The sequence below is a fragment of the Colobus angolensis genome, unplaced genomic scaffold (assembly GCF_000951035.1).
Source record: "Colobus angolensis palliatus isolate OR3802 unplaced genomic scaffold, Cang.pa_1.0 Scaffold148, whole genome shotgun sequence".
NCBI lineage: Eukaryota > Metazoa > Chordata > Mammalia > Primates > Cercopithecidae > Colobus > Colobus angolensis.
Window position 1 is genome coordinate 4,345,882 of NW_012114577.1, and position 18,954 is coordinate 4,364,835.

General features: G+C 39.3%; 1 protein-coding gene across 1 annotated transcript in view; it reads left to right on the forward strand.

The window, feature by feature from the left end:
• Positions 1 to 13,720, forward strand: part of GPR137B (G protein-coupled receptor 137B) — a 92,676-nt gene extending 78,956 nt beyond the window's left edge. Inside the window, exons 9-10 of the mRNA XM_011935760.1 lie at positions 9,492 to 9,616; positions 12,853 to 13,720. Of these exons, the coding sequence (XP_011791150.1) occupies positions 9,492 to 9,616; positions 12,853 to 12,961 (234 nt within the window). The 3' untranslated portion in view covers positions 12,962 to 13,720. The remainder of the gene's footprint in view (positions 1 to 9,491; positions 9,617 to 12,852) is intronic.
• The last annotated feature ends 5,234 nt before the right edge of the window (positions 13,721 to 18,954 follow it).

The following is an 18,954-nucleotide window of genomic DNA, read 5'->3' on the forward strand; positions in this document are numbered from 1 at the left end:
AGTCATGTCATCTGTAAACAGAGACAATCTGACTTCCTCTCTTCCTATTTGAATACGCTTTATTGCTTTCTCTTGCCTGATTGCCCTGGCCAGAACTTTCAATACAATGTTGAATAGGAGTGGTAAGAGAGGGCATCCTTGTCTTGTGCCAGTTTTCAAAGGGAATGCTTCCAGTTTTTGCCCATTCAGTATGATATTGGCTGTGGGTTTGTCATAAATATTATTTTAAGATACGTTCGATCAATACCTAGTTTATGGAGTTTTTAGCATGGAGGGGTGTTGAATTTTGCTGAAGGTCTGCATCTATTGAGTTAATCATCTGGCTTTTGTCATTGGTTCTGTTTATGTGATGGATTATGTTTGTTGATTTGTATATGTTGAACCAACCTTGCATCCCAGATATGAAGCTGACTTGATAGTGGTGGATAAGCTTTTTGATGTGTTGCTAGATTATGTTTGCCAATATTTTATTGAGGATTTTCGCGTCGATGTTCATCAGGGATATTGGTCTGATATTTTCTTTGTGTGTGTGTGTGTGTGTGTGTCTCTGCCAGGTTTTGGTATCAGGATGATGCTGGCCTCATTAAAATGAGTTAGGGAGGATTCCCTCTTTTTCTGTTATTTAGAATGGTTTCAGAAGGAATGGTACCAACTCCTTTTTGTATCTCTGGTAGAATTTGGCTGTGAATCTTTCTGGTCCTGAACTTTTTTTGGTTGGTAGGTTATTAATTACTGCCTCAATTTCAGAACTTGGTCTAGTCAGGGATTTGACTTCTTCCTGGTTTAGACTTGGGAGGGTATATGTGTCCAGGAATTTATCCATTTCTTCTCGATTTTCTAGTTTATTTGCATAGATGTGTTTATAGTATTCTTTGATGGTAGTTTGTATTTCTGTGGGATCAGTAGTGATATATCGGTAGTGATATCCCCTATATCATTTTTTATTGTGTCTATTTGATTCTTCTCTCTTTTCTTCTTTATTAGTCTGGCTACTGGTCTATTTTGTTGATCTTTTCAAAAACCCAGCTCCTGGAAGGGTTTTTCATGTCTCAATCTCCTTCATCTCTGCTCTGATCTTAGTTATTTCTTCTGCTAGCTTTTCAGTGTGTTTGCTCTTGCTTCTCTAGTTCTTTTAATTGTGATGTTAGGGTGTCAATTTTAGATCTTTCCTGCTTTCTTTTATGGGCATTTTGTGGTATAAATTTCCCTCTACACACTGCTTTAAATGTGTCCCAGAGATTCTGGTACATTGTGTCTTTTTCTCACTGGTTTCAAAGAAGATCTTTATTTCTGCCTTAATTTTGTTATTTACCCAGTAGTCATTCAGGAGCAGGTTGTTCAGTTTCCATGTAGTTGTGCGGTTTTGAGTGAGTTTCTTAATCCTGAGTTCTAATTTGATTGCACTGTGGTCTGAAAGACTGTTATGATTTCCGTTCTTTTGCATTTGCTGAGGAGTGTTTTACTTCCAATTATGTGGTCAATTTTAGAATAAATGAGATGAGGTGCTGAGAAGAATGTATATTCTGTTAATTTGGGGTAGAGAGTTCTGTAGACATCTATTAGGTCCACTTGGTCTAGAGTTGAGTTCAAGTCCTGAATATCCTTAATTTTCTGTCTCGTTGATCTGTCTGATATTGACAGTGGGGTGTTAAAGTCTCCCACTATTGTTGTGTGGGAGTCTAAGTGTCTTTGTAGGTCTCTAAGAACTTGCTTTATGAATCTGGGTGCTTCTGTATTGGGTGCATATATATTTAGGATAGTTAGCTCTTCTTGTTGCATTGATCCCTTTACCATTATGTAACAGCCTTCTTTGTCTCTTTTGATCTTTGTTGGTTTGAAGTCTATTTTATCAGAGATTAGGATTGAAATTCCTGCTTCTTTTTTTTTTTTTTTCTTTCCATTTGCTTGGTAAGTATTCCTCCATCCCTTCAGTTTGAGCCTATGTGTGTCTTTTCACGTGAGATGGGTCTCCTGAATACAGCACACTGATAGGTCTTGACTCTTTATCCAGTGTGCCAGTTTGTGTCTTTTAATTGGGGCGTTTACTCCATTTATATTTAAGGTTAATATTGTTATGTGTGAATTTGATCCTGAGATTATGATGCTAGCTGGTTATTTTGCCCGTTAGTTGATGCAGTTTCTTCATAGTGTCGATGGTCTTTACAATTTGGTATGTTTTTGCAGTGGCTGGTACCGGTTGTTCCTTTCCATATTTAGTGCTTCCTTCAGGAGCTCTTGTAAGGCAGGCCTGGTGGTGACAAAATCTCTCAGCATTTGCTTGTCTGTAATGGATTTTATTTCTCCTTTACTTATGAAGCTTAGTTTGGCTGGATATGAAATTCTGAGTTGAAAATTCTTTTCTTTAAGAATGTTGAATATTGGCCCCTACTCTCTTCTGGCTTGTAGGGTTTCTGCAGAGAGATCTGCTGTTAGTCTGATAGGCTTCCCTTTGTGGGTAACCCAACCTTTCTCTCTGGCTGCCCTTAACATTTTTTCCTTTGTTTAAACCTAGGTGATTCTGATGATTATGTATCTTGGGGTTGCTCTTGTCTAGGAGTATCTTTGAGGTGTTCTCTGTATATCCTGAATTTAAATATTGGCCTGTCTTGCTAGGTTGGGAAAGTTCTGGATAATATCCTGAAGAGTGTTTTCCAACTTGGTTCCATTCTCCACATCACGTTCAGGTACATCAATCAAATGTAGATTTGGTCTTTTCACATAGTTCCATATTTCTTAGAGACATTGTTCATTCCTTTTTATTCTTTTTTCTCTAATCTTGTCTTCTCACTTTATTTCATTAAGTTGATCTTCAGTCTCGTATCCTTTCTTCCACTTGATCAATTCAGCTCTTGATACTTGTGTATGGTTCATGAAGTTCTTGTGCTGTGTTTTTCAGCTCCATCAGATTATTTATATTCTTCTCTAAACTCGTTATTGTAGTTAGCAGTTCATCTAACCTTTTTTCAAGGTTCTTAGCGTCCTTGCATTGGGTTAGAACATGCTTCTTTAGCTCGGAGGAGTTTGTTATTACCCACCTTCTGAAGCCTGCTTCTGTCAATTCATCAAATTCATTCTCCGTCCAGTTTTGTTCCCTTGTTGGCGAGTTTTGATCCTTTGGAGGAGAAGCAGCATTCTGGTTTTTGGAATTTTCAGCCTTTTTGCGCTGATTTCTCCCCATCTTTGTGGATTTATCTACCTTTGGTCTTTGATGTTGGTGACCTTCGGATGGGGTCTCTGAGTGGACATGATCTTCCTTTCTGATGTTAGTTTTCCTTCTAACAGTCAGGTCCCTCTGCTGCAGGTCTGCTGGAGGTCCACTCCAGACCCTGTTTGCCTGGGTATCACCAGCAGAGGCTGCAGAACAGCAAAGATTGCTGCCTGTTCTTTCCTCTGAGCAGCTTTGTCCCAGGGGGGCACCTGCCAGATGCCAGCCAGAGCTCTCCTGTATGAGGTGTCTGTCAGCCCCTACTGGGAGGTATCTCCCAGTCAGGATACACAGTGGTCATCAACCCACTTGAGGAGGCAGTCTCACCCTTAGCAGAGCTTGAACGCAGTGCTGGGAGATCTCCTTCTCTCTTCAGAGCCATCAGACAGGGACATTTAAATCTGCTGAAGCTGTCCCCACACCTGCCCCTTCCCCCAGGTGTTCTGTCCCAGGAGATGGGGGTTTTATCTATAAGTCCCTGACTCGGGCTGCTGCCTTTTTTTCAGAGATGCCCTGAGGATTCCTTCTTTCACTATCTTTTGGAACAGTTTCAGTAAAATTGGTACCAATTCTTCTTTGAATATCTGATAGAAATTAGCTGTGAATCCACCTGGTCTTGGACTTTTTTTGTTGTTGGAAATGTTTTTATTGCTGTTTTGATCTTGCTAGTTGTTGCTGGTCTGTTCAGTTTCTGTTTCTTCCTGATTTATCTAGGAGGGTTGTATATTTTGATTTTCTAGTTTGTGTAAAGGTGTTCATAGTAACCTTGAATGATCTTTTGTATGTCTGTGGTATTGGTTGTAATATCTCCCATTTTGTTTCTAATTGAGCTTATTTGGATCTACTCTCTTGACTAATCTCACTGATGGTCTATCGATTTTGTTTATCTCTTCAAAGAATCAGCTTTTTGTTTCATTTATCTTTTGTATTGCCTTTTTGTTTCAATTTCATTTAGTTCTACTCTGATCTTTGTTATTTCTTTTCTTCTGCTGGGTTTGGGTTTGTTTGTTCTTGTTTCTCTAATTCCTTGAGGTGTGACCGTAGATTTTCTATTTGTGCTCTTCCAGACTTTTTTGATGTAGGCATTTAATGCTGTGAACTTTCTTCTCAGCCCCACTTTTGCAGTGCCTCAGAGGTTTTGGTAAGTTGTGTCATTATTATCATTCAGTTCTAAGAATGTAATTTCCATCTTGATTTCATTGTTGACCCCAAGATCATTCAGGAGATTATTTAATTTCCATGCATTTATATAGTTTTGAGGGTTCCTTTTGGAGTTAATCTCCAATTTTATTCCACTGTGGTCTGAGAGAGTATTTGATATAATCTCAATTTTCTTAAATTTATTTAGATTCATTTCATGGCCTGCCTATCATATGGCCTATCTTGGACAATGTTCTATGTGCCAATGAAAAGAATGTATATTCTGCAGTTGCTGGGTAGAATGTTCTGTAAGTATCTGTTAAGTCCATTTGTTCTAGGATATAATTTAAGTCCATTGTTTCTTTGTTGACTTTCTGTCTTGATGGCTTGTCTAGTGCTGTCAGTGGAGTACTGAAGTACTCCACTATTGTGTTGCAATCTATCTGATTTCTTAATGTCTAATAATAATTGTTTTATAAATTTGGGGGCTCCCATATTAGGTGCATATATATTTAGGATTGTGATATTTTCCTGTTGGACTGATCCTTTTATTAATATATAATGTCTCTCTTTGTCTTAACTGTTGATGCTTTAAAGTCTATTTTGTCTGATAAAAGAATAGCTACTCCTTTTTGTTTTCATTTGCGTGGAATATCTTTTTCCACCCCTTTACCTAAAGTTTATGTGAGTCCATATGCATTAGTTGAGTCTCTTGAAGACAGCACATACTTGATTGGTGGATTTTTATCTATTCTCCCATTTTGTATCTTTTAAGTGGAGCATTTAGGCCATTTACACTCAACATTAGTATTGAGATGTGAGAATGTTTTATTCATCATGCCACTTGTTGCCTGATACTTTTTTTCTTTTTCATTGTTTTATAGGCCTGGTGAGATTTATGCTTAAGGAGGTTCTATTTTGGTGTATTTTGAGGTTTTGTTTTAAGAATTAGAACTACTTTTAGCATTTCTTGTAGTGCTGGCTTGGTAGTGGCAAATTCTCAGCATTTTGTTGTCTAAAGACTTTGTATCTTTTCCTTCATTTACGAAGCTTGGTTTTGCTGGATACAAAATTCTTGGCTGACAACTATTTTGTTTGAAGAGGCTGAAGATAGGACCCCAATCCCTTCTGGCTTGTGGGGTTTCTGCTGAGAAATCTGCTGTTAAACAGCTCTTAAGATTCTTTCCTTTGCCTTTAGATAACCTAATGACTGTGCCTGATTATCTTTTTGCAATTATTTTCCCAGGTGTTCTTTGAGCTTCTTATATTTGGATGTCTGAATCTCCAATGGGGCCAGGGAAGTTTTCCTTGATATTCCCTCAAATATGTTTCCCGAACTTTTAGATTTCTCTTCATCATCAGGAACACCAATTATTCTTATGTTTGGCCATTTAACATAATCACATATTTCTTGGGAGGCTCTGTTTTGTAAATTCTTTGTCTTTGTCAATTGGGTAAATTCAAAAGCCTTGTCTTGAAGTTCTGAAGTCCTTTCTTTTCTATTTGATTTTGTTGTTGAAACTTTCCAGTGAATTTTGTATCCTCCAAGTGTGTCTTTCATTTCCAGAAGTTGTGACTGTGTTTTATTATATCTGTTTCTCCGGAGACATTTTCATCCATATCTGTATTAAAAAATTGATTTAAGTTGGTTTTTACCTTTCTCTGGTATGTCCTTGAGTAGGTTAATAATCAACCCTCTGAATTATTTATCTGGCAATTCAGATATTTCTTCTTGGTTTGGATCCATTGCTGGAGAGCTAGAGTGGCCCTTGGGGGGTGTTCTAGAACCTTGTTTTGTCGTATTACCAGAACTGCTTTTCTGATTCCTTCACATTTGGGTAGACTGTTTCACTGGAAAAATCTAGAACTCAAAGCTGCTGGTCAGATTGTTTTGTCCCACAGGGTGGTCCTTTGATGTGGGGTGCTTCCCCTTCTCCTAGTGATGGGGCTTCCTATGAGCCAGACTGCAGTGATTGTTATTGCTCTTCTTGGTCTAGTCACCCAGCAGGGCTACCAGGCTTTGGACTGGTGCTGGGGAATGTCTGCAAAGAGTCCTGTGATGCAATTCATCTTCAGGTCTCCCAGCTGTAGATACCAGCACCTGCTCTGCTGGAGGTGGCAGGGGATTGAAGTAGACTCTGTGAGAGTCCTGGTTGTATGTTTAGTGTGCTGGCTTTCTTAAATGCTTTATGCTAGCAATGAAGTTGCCACCATGGACACGACTCAGGACCACTGTAGAGCCAAGATGCTGGAGGCAGTAAAATTAGCTGTTGTTTTTTCCTTCCTTGGAGCAGGGGATCTGTCATGAGTTGTAATGTCCTGAGTTGGTTGGCCTCCAGCCAGGAGATGGCACTTTCAAGAGAGCACCGGAGTTTTTCACCTGTCTCTCAGAATTTGCAGTGACCTGCCGCTTCTTTCCAAGTGTCTGTGAATTCTTTCACTTTTCCTGGTATGCTCCTGTGGTGGTTCCTGGAGCAAAAGTCCATGGTGACTCTCCACATGCTGTTCTGTCTGTCCAAGTGGGAGCTGCATGTAAGCCCTGTCTCCTATCCACCATCTTCCCCTCAAAGTATTTATATGTAAATAGAATAGATGAACAGAATCTAGATCCAGGTGCAAATCTGGGATCCATTCCCTACCTGTTGCACTTCCACTTCTTCAGGAAACAAATTTCTCTGCTCTTTAGCCCCAAACCTCTGCCATGATGGCAGTGCCCATAGGGATACTCTCAAGAAATTTTTGCCCAGACCCATGTCTTGGCGATTTTCCCCAATGTTTTCTTGTAGTAGTTTCATAGTTTGAGGTCTTAATTTTAAGTCTTTAATCCATTTTATTTGATGTTTTTATCTGGTGAGAGATAGGGGTCTAGTTTCATTCTTCTGCATATGGATATCTAGTTTTCCCAGCACCATTTATTGAAGACACTGTCTTTTCCCCAGTGTATGTTCTTGGCAGTTTGTTGAAAATGAGTTCACTGTAGGTGTGTGGATTTGTCTCTGGGTTCTCTATTCTGTTCCATTTGTCTATGTGTCTGTTTTTCTTTTATTTTTTTTTTTTGAGACAGACTCTTGCTCTGTCACCCAGGCTGGAGTGCGATGGTGTAATCTCGGCTCACTGCAAGCTCTGCCTCCTGGGTTCACACCATTCTCCTGCCTCAGCCTCCTGAGTAGCTGGGACTACAGGCACCCACCACCTTGCCTTGGATAATTTTTTGTATTTTTAGTAGAGATGGGGTTTCACCATGTTAGCCAGGATGGTCTCGATCTCCTGACCTCGTGACCCGCCCGCCTCAGCCTCCCAAAAGGTTGGGATTACAGGCGTGAGCCACCGCGCCCGGCCCTGTGTGTCTGTTTCTATACCAGTACCATGCTGTTATAGTTACTATAACTCTGCAGTGTAATTTGAAGTCAGGTCATGTTGATTCTTCCAGTTTTGTTCTTTCTGCTTAAAAGAGCTTTGGCTGTTCTGGGTCTTTTGTGGTTCTGTATAAATTTTAGGATTGTTTTTTCTGTTTCTGTGAAGAATATAATTGGTATTTTGATAGGGATTGCATTGAATCTGTAGGTTGCTTTGGGTAGTATGGCCATTTTAACAATATTGATTCTTCCAATCCATGAACAGAAAATATTTTTCTATTTTTTTGCTGTCCTCTTCAGTTTCTTTCAGTGTTTTATAGTTTTCATTATAGAGATCTTTCACTTCATTGGTTAACTCCTAGGTATTTATATTTGTGGCTATAAGTGGGATTACTTGTTAATTTTTCAGATTGTTCACTGTTGGCATATAGTTCACTGTTGGCATATAGAACTATGCTAATTTTTCATGCAACTGTACTGCATTTATTAGTTCTCACACTTCTTTGTGGAGTCATTAGGTTTTCCAAATATATCAACTGCAAACAAGGATAATTTGACTTTTTATATTCCAATTTGAATGCCCTTTCTTTCGTCTGATTGCTCTAGCTAGGACTTCCAGTACTATGTTGGGTAACAGTGGTGACTCTGTGTTCCAGATCTTAGAGGAAAGGCTTTCAGTTTTCCCCTATTCATTATGATACTAGCTATGGGTCTGTCATATATGGCTTTTATTATGTTGAGGTATGTTTCTCCTATCCCTGGTGTGAGGGTTTTTATCATGAAAGAACATTGAATTTTATCGAGTGCTATTTTCGCATCAATTGAAATGATCATATGGTTTTTATCTTTCATTCTGTTAACATGATGTATCACACTGATTTGTGTATGTTGAGCCATCCTTGCATCACATGGATAAATCCCACTTGGTCATGATGAATAATCTTCCTAATGTATTGTTGAATTTGGTTTACTAGTATTTTGTTGAGGATTTTTGCATCAATATTTATCAGAGATACTGGCCTATAGTTTTCTTTTCTTTTTTTAATGTGTCTTTGGTTTTAGTATCAGGGTAATACTGGCCTCCTCCATGAGTGGAGAAGTATTCCCTCTTCCTCTATACTTTTGGAATAGTTTGAGTAGGACTGATACTAGTTCTTCTTTAAATGTTTGGTAGAATTCTGCAGTGAAGCCATCGGGTCCCACGCTTTTCTTTACTGGGAGACTTCTTATGGCTTTGATCTCTTGCCTTTTTACTACTCCTTGTTACTAACAGTGAAACTCTTTAGAAACCTTAAGAGAGGTCTGTTTTAGGGACAGAAGAACTGAAGAAAAGCTGGGAGAAAACATTGCTTTCTCAGTGGATCAGGGAGCAGAGAAATTCTAGTCAGGTAGAATAAAAGACTTGTTATTGGTCTGTTCAGGTTTTAGAGTTCTTTCTGGTTTAGTCTTGGTAGGCTGTATGTGTCTTGGAATTTGCCCATTTCTTCTAGATTTTACAGTTTATTGGCATATAGTTACTCATCATCTAGCTTTTCAATAAGGGATTAAAACGATGATGACTCAACATTGCACGCAAGACTCTGATAGAAGATTTTGCCCATACTGATAAAAGACAAGGCTAATCCCTCTCAAACGTAAGAGTAACTGAAATGAATATTCCAGCTGAACAGATATAGCCTACATTCAAATGAATAGAACATCTTTAGTCTCCTACAAGGAAGAGATCTTATTTTTGTCTAGTGCAAGGCACGGTGTCTGTAAGTATGCTGAATGATTACCTGTCTTTCTAGACCAATCCTGGAATGGTCCCCAGCCATGGATTCAGTCCCAGATCTTATTTCTTTGACAACCCTCGAAGATATGACAGTGATGATGACCTTGCCTGGAACATTGCCCCTCAGGGACTTCAGGGAGGGTAAGACCCTACTTCATGTTAGACAAGCCTCATTAGGAGGGAAGGGTTACACCAGTGAGACAGATTCACGCTAAAAGAAAATTCCTACATTAAAACTGTGCAGCCTTAGGTGGTATAAGACTGGATTATCAGTAGATCATTTTACTTATGGGAAACATTCAAGAATGAGAAAGGACATCAGATTTTTTTTTTAAGCCCCATAGCATTATTATATACAGTAGTGTTTCCTAAACAATATTCCATGAAGCACTATTGTCTTTTTTTTTTTTTTTTTTTTTATGGAGTCTTGCTCTGTCGCCCGGGCTGGAGTGCAGTGGCCGGATCTCAGCTCACTGCAAGCTCCGCCTCCCGGGTTTACGCCATTCTCCTGCCTCAGCCTCCCAAGTAGCTGGGACTACAGGCGCCCGCCACCTCGCCCGGCTAGTTTTTTGTATTTTTAGTAGAGACAGGGTTTCACCGTGTTAGCCAGGATGGTCTCGATCTCCTGACCTCGTGATCCGCCCGTCTCGGCCTCCCAAAGTGCTGGGATTACAGGCTTGAGCCACCGCGCCCGGCTAGCACTATTGTCTTAATAGCTATGCTGTGCAAAAGGAAATGATTATTTAAAAAGAAAATCACCTTTTTTATTTTTTGGAGACAGGGTCTCGCTCTGTTGCCCAGGCCTGGAGTGCAAAGTGGCGTGATCTTGGCTCACTGCAACCTCCCCCTCCCAGGTTCAAGTAATTCTCATGCCTCAGACTCTCGAGTAGTTGTGATTTCAGGTGTGCACCACCACGCCCAGCTAATTTTTGTACTTTTAGTAGAGATGGGGTTTCACCATGTTGGCCAAGCTGGATTGCACTCTTGGCCTCAAGTGATCTGCCCACCTTGGCTTCCCAAAGAGTTGTGATTGCAGGTGTGAGCTACTGTGCCCAGCCCTACTTTGTACTTTTAGTAGAGATGGGGTTTCACCATGTTGGCCAAGCTGGATTGCACTCTTGGCCTCAAGTGATCTGCCCACCTTGGCCTCCCAAAGTGCTGGGATTACAGGCGTAAACCACTGCACCTGGCCAGAAAATAAACTTTTCAGAAAATGCCAAGAGAGCCTGTAAATGCTAATGTGTGCTCTGAATCTCCAAGAGGGAAATATAGCACTTGTCTATGGAATCACTCAATGGAACATGACATCTTTAATCACATGTTCTAAAGCTAGAGAGTAAATGCAGTAGTGTTTATTTATTAGGATAAGTTATACATTATAAAGGACCAAGTTTTCAAATTTGAACGATGTCAGTTCTTAATTTAAAATTTCAGTTACATGAAGGATATTTACTTTAGTCTTAATTTTCATGAATACTTATTAATTAATAAGTACTTCTATAGCATCTACTCTGTATCAGACACTGTTCTAAGAGATTCACAAATATCAACTCATTTAGTCTTAACAGTTCTGAGAGGTCAGTACTATTATTAGCCTCATAATACAGATGAAACTGAGGTATCCAGAGGGTAGGTGACTTGTCCAAGGTCACACAGCTAGCAAGTGGTTAGGCTAGAATTCTAACTCAGGCAGTCTTGTTCAAATCTGTTTTCTGAATCACTATACTATGTAAACAGTTTGTATATAAGTACCCTGTCGCTTATGTTATACTTTCATATGCGTTTTAATAGGAAGTCTCCTTGCTTGAATCCACATGCAGATCTGGCCCAGGAAATTTGCAGAGGGCAATTAAATACTAAGAGTTCAAAGCAGCATACATAGAGGGTGTAAGACAATACATGAACCATACCAGTCTGCTGCCATTGCCTAATTTTCAGTGAATTAGGAAGGCAAATAAAAAGAGGGAAGCACCTGAAATTGCAACCATCGCAGAGACCCACCCCAGGATTCCAGGTTTTGCCTACCTCAGCATGGGCATGGTCTGCAAACAGGAAGGGTAGTAGCTATTGGGATTCCCTTCCCTTTTCCTCAGCCTGCTGTGCTCTGCCATTCTCCACTACCCGATGACTATCGTGTTTCCCTTTCAGCCTGTGGCTGTGAGACAGTGAGGCCAGCAAGGCCAGCAGGGGTGAGAAGAGCCAAAAGGGCTGCAATAGTGCTTGCCAAGCCTGTCTTCTCTCTGCTTGTCCTCCCAGGACCCCCATCCTGTTCTTGGGAAAGGGGAGCTTCTTAGAAGTGAAAGCTTATCTTATGTAATCTTTTTGAGATTAAAGACTTAGCATTAACAACTTTACAACTTTTTCCCTCTGGAATGAAATGATAAAAAAGATACGCTTGCCTTTTTACTCCTTGTTAGTAACAGTGAAAGTCTTTAGAAAACTGAGAGCTCTGAAAAGAGCCCTTGTTTTAGGGACAGAAGTACTGAAGAAAAGCTGGGAGAATACATGCTTTCTCAGTGATCAGGGAGCAGAGAAATCCTGGTCAGATAGGATAAAAGATGGTGGCTGAGAAAAAAGAAAGCTGCCCAATCCGCTGAGCCAGCAGATGTAAAGAATGTAAGCTGCAAGCAAGCCAACAAACAAGAAGGACTTCTTGAAGTCAAAAGCTGTCCTTTGGATCACTCAGATTTTGAGCTCCACCTCTTCCCTAAAACTGTTCTTTTCCAGTTACCCCACTGCATTTCCTATTAGTTTTTTTGCCCCTTTAAACCCATATTCTCCTGGAGCTGTCCTACCCTCTCACCTGCCAGAAATGACTTAGAGCTGAGGGAGTCCTCACTACCTATATCCGTGAAGATCCCCTTTCTACTACATAGAGGAACATAATTATAATGAAAACGACTTACATGTATTGAGAATTAATTATATATTAGATACTGTTCTAAACACTTTACAGGTATTAACTCAGTCCCCACAATAGGCCCATGATGTAGTTACTAATAGTACTCCCATTCTAAGTGGAGGAAATTGAGGCACAGAAGTTACTTGTCCAAAGACACCACAGGTTGTGATCTGTACTCCTTGTTAGGATTCGGATTCCGATACAGTTTGTTGCTAAAAACATTTCCTATACATAATAACTGGCTGGGTTCTCTAGTAATGCTATACACTTCTGTGCTCTAAAGAGTTCAGTAGAGTTGTGGGTGGGCATTTGGTCCTGTGCGTAGCATTGTTTTGTAGGAAAATGGACTTTAAGAGCCATTTTAAAGAACTTTAGAGTTATCTACAGTTTGTGTAAAATCTCAGCTCTACCTAAAGTAGACATGTCATACATACTGTAATGTTTCAAGTCACTGAAATATTTTTTTCTTTTTAAGTTTTGCTCCAGATTACTATGACTGGGGACAACAAACTAACAGCTTCCTGGCACAAGCAGGAACGTTGCAAGACTCAACTTTGGATCCTGACAAACCAAGCGTTGGGTAGCATCGGTTAACAGTTTTATGGACGATTTCTCAGATGAAGAGCTTCAGAAAAGTGTAGTGACCGCTGAATTTTTAGGGCACTTTTCCTTAAGAAATAGAACTTGATTTTTATTTGTTACAGGTTTCCAAATGGCTCCAGAGGACTAAGCAATAATGTAGATTGATAAACCCTTATTTTAGTACTAAAGAGGGAGCCTTGCTATTTCAGTGGGTATAATTTAAACTTTTTAAAGAAAATCTGTACTTTTATAAAGATGTATTTTATATAACTTAATAATGCTAAAGCATACTAGGGTTTTTTTTTTTCTTGAGAATGTTACTGCAATTATGTTGTAGTTTGCACAGACTTTTATGCATAATTCACTTTAATAATATAGAATATATGGTCTAATAGTTTTTTAAAGCTTTTGGACTAAAGTATTCCTCCAATCTTACCTCTTCAGGTCACTGATGGTCACTCCGATTCTGAGTGCTGCATTGGTAGACTCCTAAAATACAATTGATAACTTAGAAAGCCAGTTGCAACTCCAGTGTTGATAGTTAAAATGAAATAGTGTAGCAGCAGACTGTAAGGTCTTTAGAGATTTTTTTTTAAGGTTCAGGCAATAGGTCCCTCAGAGAATCTCTTAAGGTTTGCCCAAAGAAAGATTGGTACTTCCTTTCAGTAGGGCGCTGATGTATACACATGAATGATAACAAGCTGATAACATTAAAAATGTAGCTGACTTATCCTATTAAACCTCCTCTGCTATATTCACAGGTTCTGCATAGTTTTTCTTTCAGCCTAATGAAATCTAGTATGCATTACCTCAGGGCTACATCAAGAGTATACCCCTTTCCCAACTCACTGAATGTTGATTACATTCAAGGAGAAAATAAGAGGTTCCATAAAGGGCATTAATAACAAATATCCCAAGCCCTTAAGCTAAGACTATGTGGAATCCTAATAGTTTTTTCTGTAATCTCCAACTATATTTAAAATAATGCCCTTCTAAATAGCTCTGTAAAGAGCCTATTGGAAGCTGCACATTTAAAAATGGCAGTAGCACTGCAATATGCTGTAGCATGATGCCTGTCAGCCATGTAAAGGGTATGTTCCAGACAAGTCCTTGTAAGTCATCTTTCATTTAAGTAAAAAACATGTTCTGAAATACTGCCTCCCACACCAGAAGTGCCATTCTAAAAACTCCACTGTCTATATCCTGGAGCCATAAAACTACCTTACCTATTGGGAGGCTAAGTGCTCTGCTTTTCTATAAAACAGAGAGAAGGTTCTAGAGGAAGTACTGTTACCAGAAACAAGGTACCTTTCTGCTATGCCTAGGAATGTTCATCTGGGGACAGAGGGAAGGTCCAATGAAAAGGAACTTACATTAACAAATCCTACTACATGATGCAACCCATTTCAGATGACTCTTCTCATTTTGATCTTCAGGAATAACTGATCCCTGGGCACTGATTTCACAGAGATGAAGTCTACTATTGTTTTGGTAGTATTTAAAATTGGGATCTCAAGTTTCAAATCGATCATCATTGGGCTTTTCATTTGTATAGAACACCTTTACTCTGCGTAATCCTACATAACATTCTTGTCTTTCAGTACGTGAAAAAACTGGGGTTACAGCATTTAAAATAGTTGTCAGGGAAAATTCTACACTGAGGTGAACCCTACACTGTTACTCAAGTTGCCTTAACACATTATAAGCTATTTTTCCAAATAGCTTTACCAGGTTATTGTGGTCACACTGTATTACTAATACTTGGGAGAATTTAAAGGCAGACTCAGCATGTTTTAAACTCCTTTAAGTCATATCTTCAGAAAGTCCTGCAGTTCTTCAGTATTAGGTCAGCTAAGGGAAGATATATTTTTAAAAGTAGTGATGAGAAGTATCACTAATACCATACTCATCCTATAATAAGTAAACATAGTTCTGTTGTTGCTGGCAGAAAAATTAGAATACTCAGCATTAACTGATAAAAGTCAATCTACTTTTATGATGAAGCTACTGGGATTTATTTGAACTACTATTTTTGTCAGATAGTATAAAAATGTTCTAAGTGCCTATCTTTCTCATTCCCCTTTTAAAAATGTAATGCTAAAATTTCTAGAAGTGTTATAAACACAGAATACAAAAAAAAAAAAAAACTATGGTTACATCAAACTCTACTTCCCTCTTAGTAAGTAAGGAAAATTAAAATTCCCTTTGGTTTTCTATTGTTCTGCTAGGTACACTAACAAAACTACTACTTATGGCTGGGCGCAGTGGCTCACGCCTGTAATCCCAACACTTTGGAAGGCCAAGGAGGATCATGAGGTCAGGAGATCGAGACTATCCTGGCTAACACACTGAAACCCCATCTATACTAAAAATACAAAATATACCCGGGCGAGGTGGCAGGTGCCTGTAGTCCCAGCTACTTAGGAGGCTGAGGCAGGAGAATGGCATGAACCCGGGAGGCAGAGCTTGCAGTGAGTGGAGATCATGCCACTGCACTCCAGCCTGGGTGACAGAGCAAGACTCCGTCTCAAAAAACAAAAAACAAAAAAACTACTTCTGTGGAATATTGAACGCTAAGAGGGAAAGGAATGGTAATTACTGGCTGCAGAATACCCAATGTTCATTTGTTTTAAAGCAACACGATGAAATTAAAGCCCTGATAATTTGAAAGTTAAAGTGTATGGGGAAGAGGGAATCACTGAAAATTCTGTACCATCATTTAGCTAAGTCTGATGCAACACTGAAAAGTTTCATGGGAACGTTTCTGGGTAACTATTGGAAATAGTTTCTCTAACTATTGGAATAGGTGTCTACCTTTGCAGTTAATTGTTTAAGAATACTGTATAGATATTTTTCATTGGCTCTTTATCCTTTTTACAATGAACTCAGTTGAGCTCCTGATTAAAACATCTAGAGTATGTTACACAGAGTTGTGACTGTAAGAAGGTTTGACTATTACAATATACACATCAATCGTATTTATGCCAATTCTCTCTTGAATGTATCAGGCCAATTAAAAGTTTTGCTGGTTAAATTTAGCTGCTTAGATCAGGCACACTCACTAATGCCTCCTCAAATTTCCTCTTTCACCAAAATCCAAGTCAACTGCTCTTTGTTTACCTCAATGCTGGGCCAACACCTAGTTGAACACTTAATTAAACCTTATTAAGAAGAAAGGAATACATAATAGTAAACCTTAGAACTTGAAAAGCGCTGTTAGAAAAAGGTTCTCATTTTTATATATCTCATTATATAGTGCATATTACTTGCTTTTAACAGTAAAGGTAAACTTATATTAGAACTAAATGGGTCTAAATATTTGAAACTTTTATCAAGATTTCCAACTAGACAAACTTTATCTAAAAATTACCATTCTTTCACTTTAGATTGTTGCATGATGAAGAATAGACTAGCATAGATCTGATCAGAGACACATCTAATATGCATTCCCAGTTTTCATCCTATGTGAGAATTGTATTCAAGGACATTTCTAACTGTGTATCATGTTATACAGACATGGGTCCAGATGGAGGAGCTGCTGAAAAGGATCAGGCTAAAATTGTGGAATTCTTCTCATCAAAAAGATTCGATTAATAAACTGATGAAAGTGAGGAAACACTGAACAAGGAACAGTGAGGGTAAGAGAGTGGGATTCAATCTCTATTGAGTACCTATTATATGTGACATGCTGGGCTAGGCACTTGTCACGTTTCTGTGGATCCTAGTCTATACTCAGGAACACCCACATATTAATGTTACTCTAGGCCCTTAGCAAGGATACATGAAGAATTCTTGCACCAAGGGTCAAAATAAGTTGAAGTCTTCTGAGGATGTCCCTGTGCCCGTACCTAGATCTGTGTCAGAGTCCCTGTACCTGTTGCCCGGTTCCTATGGGCCAGGGCACTGATACTACATTCATTCCGTGTGGAGTTCTGAGATTGGCTGCCCACGTCATTAATTATGGGTTCAGGGTCAGGGTCATAAGATCTAAATCCAGTGACTCAGCAACTCCTAATGACATCTACCTGGTTCCTCCAAGTCTGGATTCTCTACCTCTAGTCCTTGAGCTATGGCTGGGCCCTGTCTTCTGTTTTCTCAAACTGATTAACATCTTACTAATACTAATTCTCTAGCTCCAAACCTCGTCTGCCCTTTTGGACCTTGGATGCCCTACCATTCAAAATATTTAGACTTTCTATGTCCAGAACAGATTTTCTGCCCCCGAACTTAATTGGAGATCAGATGCCTATAAGATTCCCAAAATTGCCCCCTTTTTCTATTGATTCCTGTTACTATGACCTTTTTCCCCATCTATCTCACTAACCTACAACAGTCCCTCCAGTCTCTTGGCAGGCCCAAGTAACAGTACTCCTTGAAGGGATTAACTGAAGTATATAAAACATGCATTTATCCTAAACAAATAGTGCTTTACCAGGGCCATTAAATATGTGTAACTTAGTATCCTTTGAGTGCTATCTCCTTGGTGAATTCACCAGCCAAGAGCCTGGGCTCTAGGTTTGCAGGTTTAAAGCTCATCAAAGGGAACAGAACACTCACGCATTTGGAGGTATATTCTATGAAGGGAAACCATAGCGGAAGTTAAATGATACCAGTGTTGCTTGGAATGTTAACTCCGCTCTGAACAGTGTTAGGGGAATGACTTTAATTGATTAATAGCATCAATCTATGACAATCTGATGGCACTGTCAAGACAACACTAAGATTCATTCACACTGAGGACACCTTCTGCACTAGATAGGTGTCTAGTTGGCCATTCCCTTTTGGTTGATGTATTTTTTTCTTTTGGTGCATTCTCACTATAATCTAGTTAGGTTATAATGTCTCAGTTATGTGATGGTAGGAATGTTTGTCTGTTTTGTTCACTGCTGTAGTCCCAGCTACTATAACAGTGAATGAATAGTCAAATCCTGGTTTTTGGTAGATGCGTTTTTTTTTTTTTTTTCCACAGTAACTTCTTGCACTTGCACTTTTATCCACATATTGATTTTTACAAGTTTAGTGCTCTTTTAAGGGTTCCTCCCTCTTGTCTTATGAATCTTTGACAGATACCCAACTTTTGGGCAAATAATTTGTAATGGAATAAAAAATGAACTAGGGATTTTACATGAGAACAGTCCTTTTTTTTTTGAGACGGAGTCTCACTCTGTCGCCCGGGCTGGAGTGCAGTGGCCGGATCTCAGCTCACTGCAAGCTCCGCCTCCCGGGTTTATGCCATTCTCCTGCCTCAGCCTCCCGAGTAGCTGGGACTACAGGCGCCTGCCACCTCGCCCGGCTAGTTTTTTTTTTTTGTATTTTTTAGTAGAGACGGGGTTTCACAGTGTTAGCCAGGATGGTCTCGATCTCCTGACCTCGTGATCTGCCTGTCTCGGCCTCCCAAAGTGCTGGGATTACAGGCTTGAGCCACCGCGCCCGACCGAGAACAGTCCTTAAATCATTCCTAGAGACTATCTTAAAATAGAAGCACTGCAATGACATTCTGTCCACACGGGCATTGCCTCCTGCCTCTATCTGCCGTCATCTGTTTGGGCACTGCCAAATAGAACACTGTAATAATTTAAAAGTAATAAAAAGTATATCTTTATCAGGTAAAGTATCACAAGAACAGTGACAAAATAAGTGGTTAAAAGTGCAACCCTTGGGAGAGAACTTGAGTTGGACAGTTTTAGTATGCTCTATATGTTAAGAATTTTTTAAAGCTCATATGGAAAAATAAACAAGAACAATTAGAAAAACTGTATTAAAAAAAAAAAAGGTGCTAGGGAAGAATGAGGGAGAACCAGTGCACTAGATTAAAACTAAAGCCTGGGTAATTAAAACAATGTGGTACTAGTACATGACTAAATAGACCAGTGAAATAGAAACAGAATGCAGATACAGAGCTAAATACATATGAGGATTCTATGATAAGATCCATGTAGCCTCTCAAATTCATCAGGAAAAAACAAACAGTTCAATAAATAATATTGGAACAACT